Raw genomic sequence first — 14,651 nt, 5'->3', positions numbered from 1 at the left:
TGACGCTTTATCACCAATCCTAGTTTCCTTAGTAACCCAAAATTTTCAAAATCCCATTGTCATTGGGACAGAAAGTGAGGTGAAATCTTCTGAACAGGGGCACAGACAGCAAAACAAATGTTACAGGGGTGATAACCCTTCCCTATGTTATCCAAAAATCTTAAAAATAGATTTTTTGGCTGGAGCTACACTTACAAAATGTTCTTGTTCCAAATTACAAACAGATTAAACTTACGAACAAATCTACAGTCCCTATATTGTTTGTAACCCGGAGATTGCCTGTATACTGCTGTTCAGTGTATATAGGGCCTGGTGGCCCCACGCCTTTTCTTTTGTACATTGGGTGCGGGATTCCCCTTAATATCCATATCAGACCCAAAGGGCCTGGTAATGGGTTGGGGGGAGGCCATGCTGTTTTTCTCAATGATTTTCATCTATATTGCTGGGACCCGACATTACATTACAGCCACAAGCAGTTTTAGATTACTTTTATTCCTTTAGAAATGTCATTTTGTGCAGGAACTGTTCTAAACACGGGAAAAGTGCGACACTTTACGGGCATACTATAGTCACCCCCCAGTCACGATATTTAAAGGAATATTTCACTTTAATTGTTTCACTTTAAGCATTAAAATCACTGCTCCCGAAAAAACTGATGTTCTTAAAACTTTTTTTTGCATTGATGCATGTCCCCTGGGGCAGGACCCGAGTCCGCAAACACTTTTTAGAACAATAACTTGCATAGTAGTCTTTCAAATTTGCACTTTTGATTTTTCATGTTCTAGTCCCATAGACGTTTAACGGTGTTCGCACAAATGTATTGCCTTTTTGCATGTTCTGCCGCAAACTGAACCGGGGGGGTGTTCAGCTCATCCCTAGTGATTAGTGCCAGCATCTGAAATGACTGCAGTTATCTATATTAAGGTTATCTGAAGTGAATATCTCTGGCACCTCGCAAGATTGTTTTCATGGAAAGGGTGGTGGTGTGGCTTGGTGACAAAATCAAGACAAGCACCAACCTGAGTAGACAATATATATACAAGGATTTCTAAGGGGATTTTTTTGGGTGCTGAGATATTGAAACACAAATTGTTTGAAAAAAGGTAACATTTTATAACAAATAGAAAACAGATAAAAAGGTTTGTTCATAAAGGACAAACATTCAAATCAATACAGCTTGTTAAAGACATTCAATACAGTGTGGGAGTATCTTATCATAAAGGTGGTGACAATAGTGTAATTATCCTGACATTTTGCCACCTTGGGCTTCTTCAGGGTATATGATTTGTAACACGATATGCGTCACTGACTTTAGCTCCCAGAGTCTGTCAAAACAGGCCAACGCCAATACAGCAAGCCCCAAGGGGGCGCACACAGAACGGTCAGGAGAGGTCCAAATGGACAGAGTAAAAGCTGTTGAAATTGCAAAAGATCAAGGGTGCCGTGTAGTGTAAAGAACACTAATTATCTGGTGTCCGATGTCCAAATGAGCATGGTCACCCTTGTTGCATCAATACTCATTTGGACATTGTTCTCAGCCTCCTTTTTTTCCCTATTTTCCCAAGTGTGGCATATCAGATAATTAGTGTTCTTCACTATACAGCACCATTGATCTTTTTCAATATTAACAACTTTGTTACTCGCTCCATCTGGGCCTCTCCTGACTATTCTATCTATGCCCTTTGGTGACGCATATCGTGTTACAAATCATATCCCCTGATGAAGCCCAAGGTGGCGAAACATGTTAGTTTTTTTTCATATTTAGACAGTGCTAGAAGGGTCTTTTCATATGACTAAAAGGTCAATATTGAAAATGCGCAAATTCTTCACATAACACGTTTGGAGGATACCTTAAAACTATGATTTTACGAAACAGTGCAATTTTCACAGACAGTATTAGCGAATGTGTGCACTAGCTGTGCATATTTGGCTGTGAATTTTTTTTCTTTCCTTATACAATTAGCTTGAAATACATACAGTAGTGTCACCCCAAATATAATTAATTTCAGTTTGAACGTAGTAATTAAAATAATAAAAGAAAAATGTAACAGGAAACAGCGTGGGGTTCCTCTTAATATCCAGGTCTGTAACCCTAATATCCAAACCAGATCCTTATCCTGACATGTAGCCTGAGTGCCTAAGGAGCTAGCAATCAAAATTAATGTAGAGTTTCCTAACTGACCCTAATCTTCCCCTATAAGTTTGTCTGCCTTCCCTATCCTTTCTCTGCAACAGCTTCTGAGCACTGACACTGCTGTTCTTTGGCTGCAGCGTGGGTGCAGCACCGTATACCAGCCATTTTTCATGTGGGTTAGCTGCATTTTTACATTAAGTTCTATTATTCTATTATGTCCTGACATTTTGGTGAGCTTTCTGAAAGTGCACCAAAAGCCCTGCATGTATTATTGGTCCTTCTAAGCCAGCTGACCTGCAGTACATTAATATATGAATTTGGACAAGTGAACTGTTGCACTGGTTTGGTGGGTCTGCAAACCATGAAAAGACAGGATTCACCTTGAACCCATAGTACACCTGAATGTGAACCTCAACCCTAGAGTTATATTATTGTCATGGTATATGGTTGGTGGGTTAAGTTGAAAAGGGCCTTCAGCATGGGCGTCCGCAGAACTTTTTCCAAGGGGGGGCATCATTTTAAGGCCACTCATGCTCTGCCCCTTTTCGAAAATCTCATGAAAATCTTTCCACTGGTAATACATATGTGTTATATAACAGATAAATCATCTTCACTTTGTATTGGAAGTTACTCTGGCGGCTGTGTTCCATGCCTATATAGCCTAGAGAATGTGTACATCTTTTTACATTGCAATACATCTGTTGTGGCCATATTTTGATCTCATACTGTCATTGTATAGGCTGTTTTCATCAAGATAAAAATATGGCAACAACAGATGTATTGCAATCTAAAAAGATTTACATTCTCTAGGCTATATGGGCATGGTACGCTGCCACCTGAGTAACCTTGCTGATGCCCATGCTTTCAAAAACCAGCCCTGGAAAAAATTTCATACCAGCCTCACAGCATTATTGTACCAGCCCAACAGCATAATGTCATTATTTTCTTGTTCATGAAAGGGAAAACCATACATTTTAAAGCACATTTGCTGAAGAGTGTGATATATATATTTATATATTTATTTATATATATATATATATATATACACACATATATATAAGTATATATTCAAATTCCAGTTAATAGTGGTAAGTGATCAATCATCAAGGGGGACCCCAGAAACTCAGAACGTGGGGGGGGGGGCACCTTCTGCAGAAAGAATACTCTAAGGTAAGGGGGGTGGGTTACTAATATAAGGAGGAAACCCTTTATATCAGTGCCCCTTACATTATCGTATTCACTCCCCCCTTACATCAGTGACCCCCCCCCCCCCGACTGGACGGGTGGTGCTTTCACTGACCTCCTCTCAGGTGCACTGTGCAGGGCTCAGTCAGTTGGCTCCAGCTTGGTGGCTTTGGTTTTATCCTATAGTCTCCTGTCCACAGTCCACACAAGTCTGACTTCTCCCATGACCCCCATCCCGGCGGTGCTCCCACTCTTGACTCCTCTCCAGACTCCCTCAGATACTGCAGACATGCTACAGGAGATGGTCAGAGACTGCAGACTTGATGCAAGAGCTCAATGCAGCCTCAACAGTGCCCATCAAATGCAGCCTCACTGTGCCCACCAAATGCAGCCTCACTGTGCCCATCAAATGCAGCTTTACTGTGCCCATCAAATGCAGCCTCACTGTGTACATCAAATGCAGCTTTACTGTGCCGTGAATGCAGTCTCACTGTGCCCACCATTGCAGCCCCTCCTGGGCCCCATGTCCCAGTCTGCAGTCCCTGTCTGTGGGAAGGTGTGTTGTTGATGCTCGGTACGGTACCTTGCATGCCAGCAGGATATCCATGATGGCCAGCAGCAGGCAGGGTCTGTTCTCGTTTTGGATGGGGACGGTGCTCCTTCCAGAGGATCTGTTTGCTGTGAGATGGAGTGGTCCCTGGCCACCTGCACCTTCAGCCGTCCTCATTTTCCAGCCCCAGTCAGCCTGCCCTCTGGTCCTGGGGAAGTGGAGAGTACTGGGTGGGAGTTGGAGAAAAGGGGGAGCAAAGAGTACTGGCGGGGCTGGAGAACACATGGGTGGGCGCAAAGAGTGAGGGGGAGTGGAGAGCGCTGGGGGGAACTTGAGAGCACTGGGGGGGCCAATAAGAACAGGGGTAGAGAGCACGGTAGGCTGAGAGCACTGAGGGGGCTAAGAGTGTGGGGTGGGGAAGAGCACGGGGGGGGCAGAAAAACAGGGGTGGAGAGCACGGGGGCTGGAGAGTACTGGGGGGGTACAAAGAGCATGGGGGAGTGGAGAGCAATGGGGGGGAGCTTGAGAGCACCAGTGGGGGCCAGAAAGAACAGGGGTGGAAAGCACGGGGGACTGGAGAGCACTATGGGGGGTGGAGAGCACATGGGTGGGGGGAAAATGCAGGGGGAGTGGAGAGTGCAGGGGTGGGGAGTGGAGAGTGCTGGGGGGGAGCCAAAAAGAATAGGGGTGGATTGCACGGAGGGTAGAGAGCACTGGGGGGGCTGGAGAGCATCAGGGGGGCAGAAAGAACAGGGGTGGGGAGAATGAGGGGCTGTAGAGCACTAGGGTGGTAGCTGGAGAGTGATGGGGAGAGCTGAAGAGCACTTGGGGAGAGGGAAGAGCACTGGGGGGAAAGAACAGGGGGAGAACACTGGGGGGGAGAGCACTGGGGGGGAGAAAGAACAGGGGGGAGAGCACTGGGGGGAGTGGAGGGCACTGGGGAGAACAGGGGGGAGAGCACTGGGGGGAGTGGAGGGCACTGGGGGGAACAGGGGGGAGAGCACTGGGGGGAGTGGAGGGCACTGGGGGGAACAGGGGGGAGAGCACTGGGGGAGTGGGGGGCACTGGGGGGGGAACAGGGGGAGAGCACTGGAGGGAGTGGAGAGCACTGGCGGGAAAGAACAGGGGGGAGAGCACTGGGGAGGAGAACTGGGGGGAGTGGAGAGCACTGGGATGGTGGCTAGAGAAGGATGGGGAGAGCTGGAGAGCAGGGGGGGGGGCAGCAAGAACAGGGGAGGAGAAAACTGTGTGGTGGTGGAGGAGAGCACTGGGGGGGCAGGAGAGTGTGATGGTGGAGGAGAGCACTGGGGGGGCAGGAGAGTGTGGTGGTGGAGGAGAGCACCGGGGGGGCAGGAGAGTGGGGTGGTGGAGGAGAGCACTGGGGGGGCAGGAGAGGGTGGTGGTGGGGGTAGAGCACTGGGGAGGAGAACTGGGGGGAGTGGAGAGCACTGGGATGGTGGCTAGAGAAGGATGGGGAGAGCTGGAGAGCAGGGGGGCAGCAAGAACAGGGGAGGAGAAAACTGTGTGGTGGTGGAGGAGAGCACTGGGGGGGCAGGAGAGTGTGGTGGTGGAGGAGAGCACTGGGGGGGCAGGAGAGTGTGGTGGTGGAGGAGAGCACTGGGGGGGCAGGAGAGTGTGGTGGTGGAGGAGAGCACCGGTGAGGCAGGAGAGTGTGGTGGTGGAGGAGAGCACGGGGAGCAGGAGAGTGGGGTGGTGGAGGAGAGCACTGGGGGGGCAGGAGAGGGTGGTGGTGGAGGAGAGCACTGCAGCCCCCCGCTCGATCCTCCTATCCAGGCACTGTGGCACACAGGGCGGGCTGTACGGATGGGTATCTACTCCTCTGGATCACAGCACTGGCTGGCTCTGTGTTCGGCGGCCGCTCTGTAACACAGTCCCGCCCCCCCAGACCGGCTCATGTGATAGGCGGAACGTTGATTCTCTCTACTATCACACGAGCCGGTCTGGGGGGGCGGGGCCATGTTACAGAGCGGCCGCAGAACACAGAGCCAGCCAGCGCTGTGATCCAGAGGAGAGAGCGGAGGATGCAGCCGCCAGCGGACTCAGTAAAAAAAATGCAGCATGACGGCAGCTGCAACACCTTGTGGATTCCGGGGGGGGGGGGCACTTGACCCCCCATGCCCCCTGCTGCGGACACCCATGGCCTTCAGGAGAGATATTTTTTCTTGTGCACCAGAAGTCCCACACTGAAGCTACCAGCATCTCAGTACTGAATGAAATATACCACACTGACTTCATAAGTTTAATTATTACCTGAAAGTTTCCTTTGTATTCAGACATTAAAGGGTCAAAAAATGAAGAAGGACTTGGTACTCCAATCCAAACGATTTTCTTAACCCTGCAAGTTAAGATTAATGGGACATGTGAGTTACAATTGTTGTGTAACATACGCTATGTACTGAAATTAACGTTAGGCCGCGTACACACGCGGGCACTGTTCGCTGAAACTGTCCGCTGAAACCAAGTTTCAGCGGACAGTCCGCTCGTGTGTGGGCTTTCAGCGGACAGTTTCAGCGAACAGTCCGCTGAACAAGGTTTTTCGGAAATTCCGAAAAACTGTCCGCTGAAACCTTGTTTCAGCGGACAGTCCCCGCGTGTGTAGGCTTGTTCGTCAAACAAAGTTGCGCGCATGCTCAGAAAGGATTTTCACGCCGAAAGTTATAATGCAGTGTATAGGACGTCGTATTTTTCGTCCCGTCGTACGTGCCGTTCACGTCATCGCGCACGGTTTCAGCAAACTGTTCGTCCGTCGTGTGTGGCCATGTCCGTCCATGCTAATTTTGAGCGGACTGTTTGCCGAAACTGTTTGACGGACAAAGTTGGGCGAACAGTCCCCGCGTGTGTACGCGGCCTTAGACATAAAACCCATTTTTCAAAAAGAAAACGCAGCATTATGTACAATATGAAGTGTATCTGAAGCCAGAATTTTATTGAAAGGCTGTTGTTGCAATCTGCGCACCTACTGGGGAAATTCACCTTCTCTATTTGTCCTGGTAACTATTGTCACTGGAACAAAAAAATTTATGAATCCATAACTTTTCAGTGTCACTAGAACAGGAATACAGAGTATATTTCCAACTGGGACAAGTTATGGTGATAGCTTTCCAAGCGGGGATTTCTACTCCCTTTGCAGGGGCTATTTTTGCACTTCCAGTTGGCTTTAGATATATTTTAACTTTAATATTTTGTGATTTTGTTGTGCCACTGCTGTGACAGAGTGCAGTGGATTGAACCACTAAGTGCAGCAACGGACCAGGATTCAGAAATTTTTAATTTTAGAGTTGTCACCCAAGCAAGAGGTGATGAATGGAGGTTCCTAGCAATTCTGTAAACTGAGAATTCTGTTAACTTTGGATAGATTTGCTTTCATTTCCTGTGTGTTACTAGGACAGGAAATAAAGGGAGGTATTCAGCAAAAAAAAAAAAAAATGAATCTATATTGTGGTAGTGCCAATAACTTTATGCAGAAAGACACTCTATCCACATCCCTAATTTAAGTACAAAATTTAGAATATTTATTTTTTCTCAAAAATTTGAGAGAAGGATCTAAAATTTTCCGACAAAAAAAATCCAATCGGACTTTTCCTGATCGTTTATAGAGAATTCTGATCGGACAAAGAACCACACATGCTCAGATTAAATTTACAAGACCTTGTTTACAGCTACTGTATTGTTATTTTGCAAATAAAGAATTTGGAAAAAATCTACAAGACCAAAGCTATTGGCTACTAGCCTCTACGTAGTCCCTTCATATGCAACGAACATCACCTTGTTCCGAACTATGGGATTTTCCGACAACTTTGTCCGACCATGTGTATGCAATAACAGTTTCAAACAAAATCCCTCTGAAAAAATAAGACGGATTTTGTGGTCGTAATGTCCGACCGTCTGTACAGGGCATTAGAGCAGTAAAGTTGTATCAAAGTTATACATTTATTAGAATAAGTTAAAACATGGTGAAATTGAATAGAAAAAATCAGATGCATATGTACAGAAATTAGGTGAGAGTAACAGGAAAAATTTGGCAATTAAACACCACTGAACTCAGTCCTGACAGTTAGACTAGGACAAAAAAGGCCAACGTGTTTCAAGCTTGGAAATGATGATAATAATTTCCAACCTTGAAACGCGTCGGTATTTTTGTCCTAGTCTAACTGTGAGGACTGAGTTCAGTGGTGTTTACTGTTTCATTGCCAATTTTTCCTGTTACTTTCACCTAATTTCTGTACATATGCATCCTATTTCACCATGCTTTAACTTATTCTAATAAAATTATAATTTTGATACAACTTTACTGATCTAAGACTCTCTGCCTTATAAAGTCCCATAGAGGAAAAATTCTCTTAATGAATCTAAAACATAAAAACGTTTTGGCTTTATATGTACATCTTAAAATTTCAAATCACTATATAGCCCATTATATCTTACCTTAACTCTGTATTAAACTTACATGTTTTTTTTTTTTATGGGTTTCTAGGAGGTTTATACCATAATGTGCTAGAATTTGTAGCATACTAGCACATTATTGCAGACCAGCACTCCAGCCCTACGCTATCACTGCTCTAGTTGGCCCGGGCATCTTTGCCCAATCTACCTTCCAAGTTCTTTCTTCATCCACTTGAATGGCTAAGCAACAATGATATCACATGGTGCATGTGCAGCTCCAATTACATTACTTCTAAAAGGCCAGAAAGGCATTTGTGACAGAAGAGACCACTAGGACCTCTTCCGTTATAAAATCCCTACATGTCAGCGTTTTTTAGTTTTTTGACTTAAAGAGTAACTTCACTTTTGTTGAGAAAAAAATATTCTCCTCTGGGTGATCTATGTACATTACAAGGATTTTAACAAACTATATTGCAGGTTCCTACTGTTTGTTATCCTGGAGAAATAGCTGTTTGTGTCCATGTGCGGAGTAAATCTGTATGGGAGTGGTTTTACAATGATCAAATGAGCTACTACACCTGCAGGGCTCTAATGTGGAAAATTGCAGGATCTGCACCCCATCTGTGCACAGAACACCTCCAGGTAGCTACTGTATATTGCATTGCATTTTACAGAAAATGACAGAGATGCAGTTTGAAAAGGAAAGGTAATTCTTAATAACATTGAATTTCAATATTACTTGTGTCGCAATTGTATACGATATATATTTATTTTTTTATCTTCAAATCCCCCCCCCCCCCCCGAAAGTGGAGTTACCTTTTAACCACTTCAGCCCCGGAAGGTTTTACCCCCTTGATGACAAGGCCATTTTTTGCGATATGGCACTGTCTTACTTTAACTGACAATTGCGCGGTTGTGTGACGTTGTGCCCAAATAAAATTGATGTTCTTTTTTCCCCACAAATAGAGCTTTCTTTTAGTGTTATTGGATTACCGCTGCAGTTTTTATTTTTTGCTCTATAAACAAAAAAAGAGTGACAATTTTGAAAAAAACAAACAAACTATATTTTTTACTTTCTGCTATAAAACGCAACCAATAAAAAAATGTAAAAAATCGAATTTATTCATCAATTTAGGCCAATATGTATTCGGCTACATATTTGCACAAAAGCTATAGCATCTACAAACTATGGGATATTTTTTATGGCATTTTTATTTAGTTATTTATTTTTACTAGAAATGGTGGCAATCAGTGATTTTTATCGGGACTGCTAAAAATATGTACTGTTAATGTACTAGTGACACTGGCAGGGAAGGGGTTAACATCAGGGGCGATCAAAGGGTTAAGTGTGCTCCTAGCTGGTGCTTGCTAACTGTGTGGGGGATGGACTGGCTGAGGGAACAAAGTGATCCGTGTTCCTGCTTAGCAAGATCTCTGTGTCCTCCCCTGTCAAACTGAGGTCTGTCTTGTTTACATAGGCAGATCGCTGTTCTGCCTCTCTTTGGAGAAAAGATCGCAGGTGGTCGGCGGACATCAGGCTTCCCCTCTGTCCAATGGGCGTACATGCCCACAGTATCTATTGCACGAAATGATGCACAGGTATGTCATTTCGCACAATATGTCAATATTACTCTGACAGCTGTCCACACGGTAAAATGCTGTGTAAAATGCTGTGCAGACCAGTGTAAACAAGCCCTTTAGCTACATCCACTTAGAAATTGATAACATTTTCATTTTTATATAGATTCAAGTCATTGTTATAACTGTAGTCAGTTATAACAATGACTTGAATCTATATAAAAATGAAAATATCCATATGTAAAAACTCCAGGCCTTTTTGACATTGTTTGTGTTCTAGACAGACAGAAACACTTACCCTTTAAGGCTTGATAAGACCCATCAGGCTCTACAGCCAATAAGGCTCTACAACATACACATGTGCTAAAGGGAATTATGCAGTGGCGGAACTTTCAGGGTTGCAGCAATCCAGCGGTGGCTGGTGCTCAAATTTTTTTGGGGGGGGGGGGCGCAAACAAACTGAAAAATTCTGGGAAAAAAAAACTCATCAATCACAGCCTCACTGTGCCATCAAAAGCAGCCACTGTGCCATCAAACGCACCCACTGTGCCCATCAATTGCCCCCACTGTGCCCATCAATTGCCCCCACTGTGTCCATCAATTGCCCCCACTGTGCCCATCAAACGCAGCCACTGTGCCATCAAACACAGCCACTGTGCCATCAAACGCAGCCACTGTGCCATCAAACGCAGCCACTGTGCCCATCAAACGCAGCCACTGTTCCATATCAAATGATCCCACTGTGCGATATCAAATTTTCCCACTGTTCAGTGTAAGTGAAGTATAAGAGGGAGTTATGCAAATTAATTATAATATTCACCCTGAGCCCTCCCCCCCCCCCCCCTTACAAATATAATCCAATAGCCTGGCATGGGCAGCAAGCATACGTACCTTACAAAGGCAGCTCTGCTCGCGCCGTGCGTCCCACGGAGCTGCCGACTTCTGGTTTCCATCTGGTCTCTGGAACAGGGAAGCCAGAAGTAACTTAAAACAACAAAGCATCTGCCTGTAATAATAGCATGGTTGGATGCTGCTCGGCACAATGGATTGCGCCTCAAGGCGGGTTAAAAGCCCGCAAATGAAGTGCCTCGTCTGCAATCTCGTGATTGCATAGACATGGCGCTTCCCATAGTGCATTGTGTCTGACGCCCAAACACAGTGCACTTAAGGACCTTTTTTCTATTTTTTGTGACTGCCTGTGGGGGGGGGGGGGCAGTGCCCATGCGTCCCCTATGGACGGCCGCCACTGCAGCAGTCGCACTTGTGACTGGGCCCTAGTGTTCTGCCGCTGTGGGGGGGGCCAAGACCTGGCATCTTCCCGGCACCTCTGACTGTCCCTTTTAGTAAGCAGTGGGGGAAGGTGGGAGGCGGTGATTGGCAGCTCTATGGTGCCTGTGGGTCATGGGATCTCCCTGGGGCTTGTAGTTCTCTCACCGCTCACCAAATTTATACAGTGGAGAGGACAGGGGCCTCTACCCCGAGCATGTATCGGCTTCGCTCTTCAGTGAGTCACTCTGCTTCTACACTCTTGCGGATACATGCTCGGGTCAGAGGCCCCCTCCCCTCTCCACTGTATTCATTAGGAGAGAAAACTACAAGCCCCAGGGAAATCCCACAACCCATGATCACCATAGAGCTGCAGATCGCCACCTCTCCTCCAGCGGAGACCAACCAAGTACAAAGGGAACATCTGGAAGGGGGGTGGCTGTTTAGGGACTCTGATGTAAGGAAGGGGCTGTCTGGGAACCCTGAAGTAAGGGGGGCCCTCTGTGGACCTCTGATGTAAGGGGAGCCCTCTGGGGACCCTGATGTAAGGGGGGCCCTCTGGAGACCCTTATGCAAGGGGGCTCTTTGGGGACCTTGATGTTAGGAGAGGCTTTTTGGGGAGCCTGATGTAAAGAGGGGCTCTCTGGGGACCCTTATGTGAGGAGGGGTTCTCTGGGGACCCTTATGTGAGGAGGGGTTCTCTGGGGACCCTTATGTGAGGAGGGGTTCTCTGGGGACCCTGATGTGAGGAGGGGCTCTCTGGGGACCCTGATGTGAGGAGGGGCTCTCTGGGGACCCTGATGTGAGGAGGGGCTCTCTGGGGACCCTGATGTGAGGAGGGGCTCTCTGGGGACCCTGATGTGAGGAGGGGCTCTCTGGGGACACTGATGTAAGGGAAGGCTCTCTGGGGACACTGATGTAAAGGAGGGCGCTCTGGGGACCCTGATGTAAGGGGGGCTCTTTGGGGACCCTGATGTAAGGGGGGTTCTCTGGGGAGCCTGATGTAAAGGGGGGCTCTCTGGGGACCACGATGTAAGGAGGGGTGCTCTGGGGACCCTGATGTAAGAAGTGGCTCTTTGGGGACCCCAATGTAAGGTGGGGGGGCTCTCTGGGGATCCTGATGTAAATCTAATGTAATGAGATATATATATATAATAAATACATATATACACAACACATGTATATTATATACAGTATCTCACAAAAGTGAGTACACTCCTCACATTTTTGTAACTATTTTATTTTACTCTTTTCATGTGACAACTAGGGATGAGCTTCGAGTTTGAGTCAAACTCATGTTCGACTCGAACATTGCCTGTTCACCTGTTCACCGAACAGCGACCAATTTGGGGTGTTTGCGGCAAATTTGAAAAGCCGCGGAACACCCTGTACATGTCTATGGGAGAAATCTAAAGTGCTAATTTTAAAGGCTTATATGCAAGTTATTGTCATAAAAAGTGTTGGGGACCTGGGTCCTGCCCCAGGGGACATGTATCAATGCAAAAAAGTTTTAAAAACGTCAGTTTTTTCTGGAGCAGTGATTTTAATAATGCTTAAAGTGAAACAATAAAAGAATAAAATTGCTTTAAATTTTGTACCTGGGAGGTGTGTATAGTATGCCTGTAAAAGGGCGCATTTTTCCCATACTTAGAACTGTCCCTGCACAAAGTGTCATTTCTGCAGGAATTTGTCGGCTCCCCGTAATACAGTAATTGAAAGTCATTGATAAAAAAAAAGCATGGGGTTCCCCCAAATTCAATTACCAGGCCCTTCAGGTCTGGTATGGATTTTAACCACTTGAGATCCGCGCTATAGTAAAAAGACGTCTACAGCGCGGATCTCAATTTCCGGGACTACGTCTATTGACGTCGTCCCCTTTAAGAGTTCCCCGCGCGCTCCCGGGAGCGCGCATCGGGGAAAATCTGTGTTGGCCGTGTCCGCTGGACACAGCCAATCACAGATCGCTGTAAACGGCCAATCACAGCGGCCGTTTACAGCGCGATCGCCTCCTCCAATGGGTGATGATCTCAAATGTAAACAAATGAGATCATCACCCATTGCCGAACGTGTCTCCTCACACAGCGATAGCGTGTGAGGAGACCGAAGGTTTTTGTGAGTGTGTGAAGTGACAGTAAACTTATAAAAACCCGACCTGTGCCCAGATCTACCCTGCCAGTGCCCACCTGTGCCCACCTGTGCCCACCTGTGCACCGCCAGTGCCCACCTGTGCACCGCCAGTGCTCCATCTGTGCACCACCAGTGCCCGCCAGTGCCCGCCAGTGCCCGCCAGTGCCAGCCAGTGCCAGCCAGTGCCCATCTGTACCAATCGGTGCCCATCTGTGCCTCAGCAGTGCCCATCTGTGCCGCCTAAGCAGTGCCCATCTGTGCCGCCTCAGCAGTGCCCATCTGTGCCGCCTAAGCAGTGCCCATCTGTGCCGCCTAAGCAGTGCCCATCTGTGCCCATCTGCTGCCTTATCAGTGCACATCCGTGCAATAAATCAGTGCACAATCTTTATGATTTGCACCATAGCTTGTAGACTCTATAAATTTCACACCGATCATATAATATGCAAAAATTTGGGTTATTTTTACCAAAGATGTGTAGTAGTATAAATTGTGGCCAAAATTTATGAAGAAAAATTGCTAATTTGCTAAATTTTGTCACAGAAACGAAGAAAAATTCATTTTTTTTCAAAATTTTTGGTCTTTTTTCATTTATAGCGCAGAAAATAAAAAACCGAGAGGTGATCAAATACCACCAAAAGAAAGCTCTATTGGTATGAAGAAAAGGACAAAAAAATCATTTGGTTACAGTGTTGCATGACTGAGTAATTGTCATTCAAAATGTGAGAGCACTGAAAGCTGAAAATTGGTCTGGGACTGAGGGGGGTTTAAGTGCCCAGTAAGCAAGTGGTTAATGGGAACTCCACGCCAAATTTAAAAGGACAAATGCCTCATCCCCACAACCCTGGCCGGTGATTGTGGGGGTCTGCGGGCGGGGGCTTACCCTGTTTGAAATGGTAAGGGGGTACAAAAGTACCCCTACCATTTCACAAAGTAAGTGTAAAAAAAATGTTTAGAAAAAACTTTATTGTTTCATTTTAAGCATTATTAAAATCACTGCTCCCGAAAAAATGTCCGTTTTTTAAAACTTTTTTTTGTATTGATACATGTGCCCTGGGGCAGGACCCAGGCCCCCAAACACTTTTTAGGACAATAACTTGCATATTAGCCTTTAAAATTAGCACTTTTGATTTTGAACATTCGCGTCCTATAGACTTTAATAGGGTTCTAAAGTTCACACAAAGTTTAGGTCTGCTCGCAGGTTCTGGTGCGAACCGAACCGGGGGGGTGTTCAGCTCATCATTAGTGACAACACTGAAGAAATTACAATTACAAAATAACTCAACACACAGCCATTAATGTCTAAACCGCTGGCAACAAAAGTGAGTACACCCCTAAGTCCAAATTTGGCCCAAAGTGTCAATATTTTGTGTGGCCACCATTATTTTCCTGCATTGCCTTAACCCTTTT

At 46.2% G+C, this 14,651-nt stretch overlaps 1 protein-coding gene across 2 annotated transcripts in view; it reads right to left on the bottom strand.

The window, feature by feature from the left end:
- IL2RB (interleukin 2 receptor subunit beta) overlaps nucleotides 1-14,651 on the bottom strand; it is a 96,519-nt gene that overhangs the window by 8,807 nt on the left and 73,061 nt on the right. For both annotated transcript variants that reach the window (XM_077452246.1, XM_077452248.1), the window contains exon 9: nucleotides 6,141-6,225. In XM_077452246.1, coding sequence (XP_077308372.1) covers nucleotides 6,141-6,225 — 85 coding nt within the window. The remainder of the gene's footprint in view (nucleotides 1-6,140; nucleotides 6,226-14,651) is intronic.

Source organism: Lithobates pipiens, unplaced genomic scaffold, assembly GCF_037356315.1.
Source record: "Lithobates pipiens isolate NorthernLeopardFrog02 unplaced genomic scaffold, aLitPip1_a1.2 Scaffold_23, whole genome shotgun sequence".
Lineage (NCBI taxonomy): Eukaryota > Metazoa > Chordata > Amphibia > Anura > Ranidae > Lithobates > Lithobates pipiens.
The sequence above is the reverse complement of the archived record's forward strand: the minus strand, read 5'-3'. Positions and strand labels throughout refer to the sequence as shown.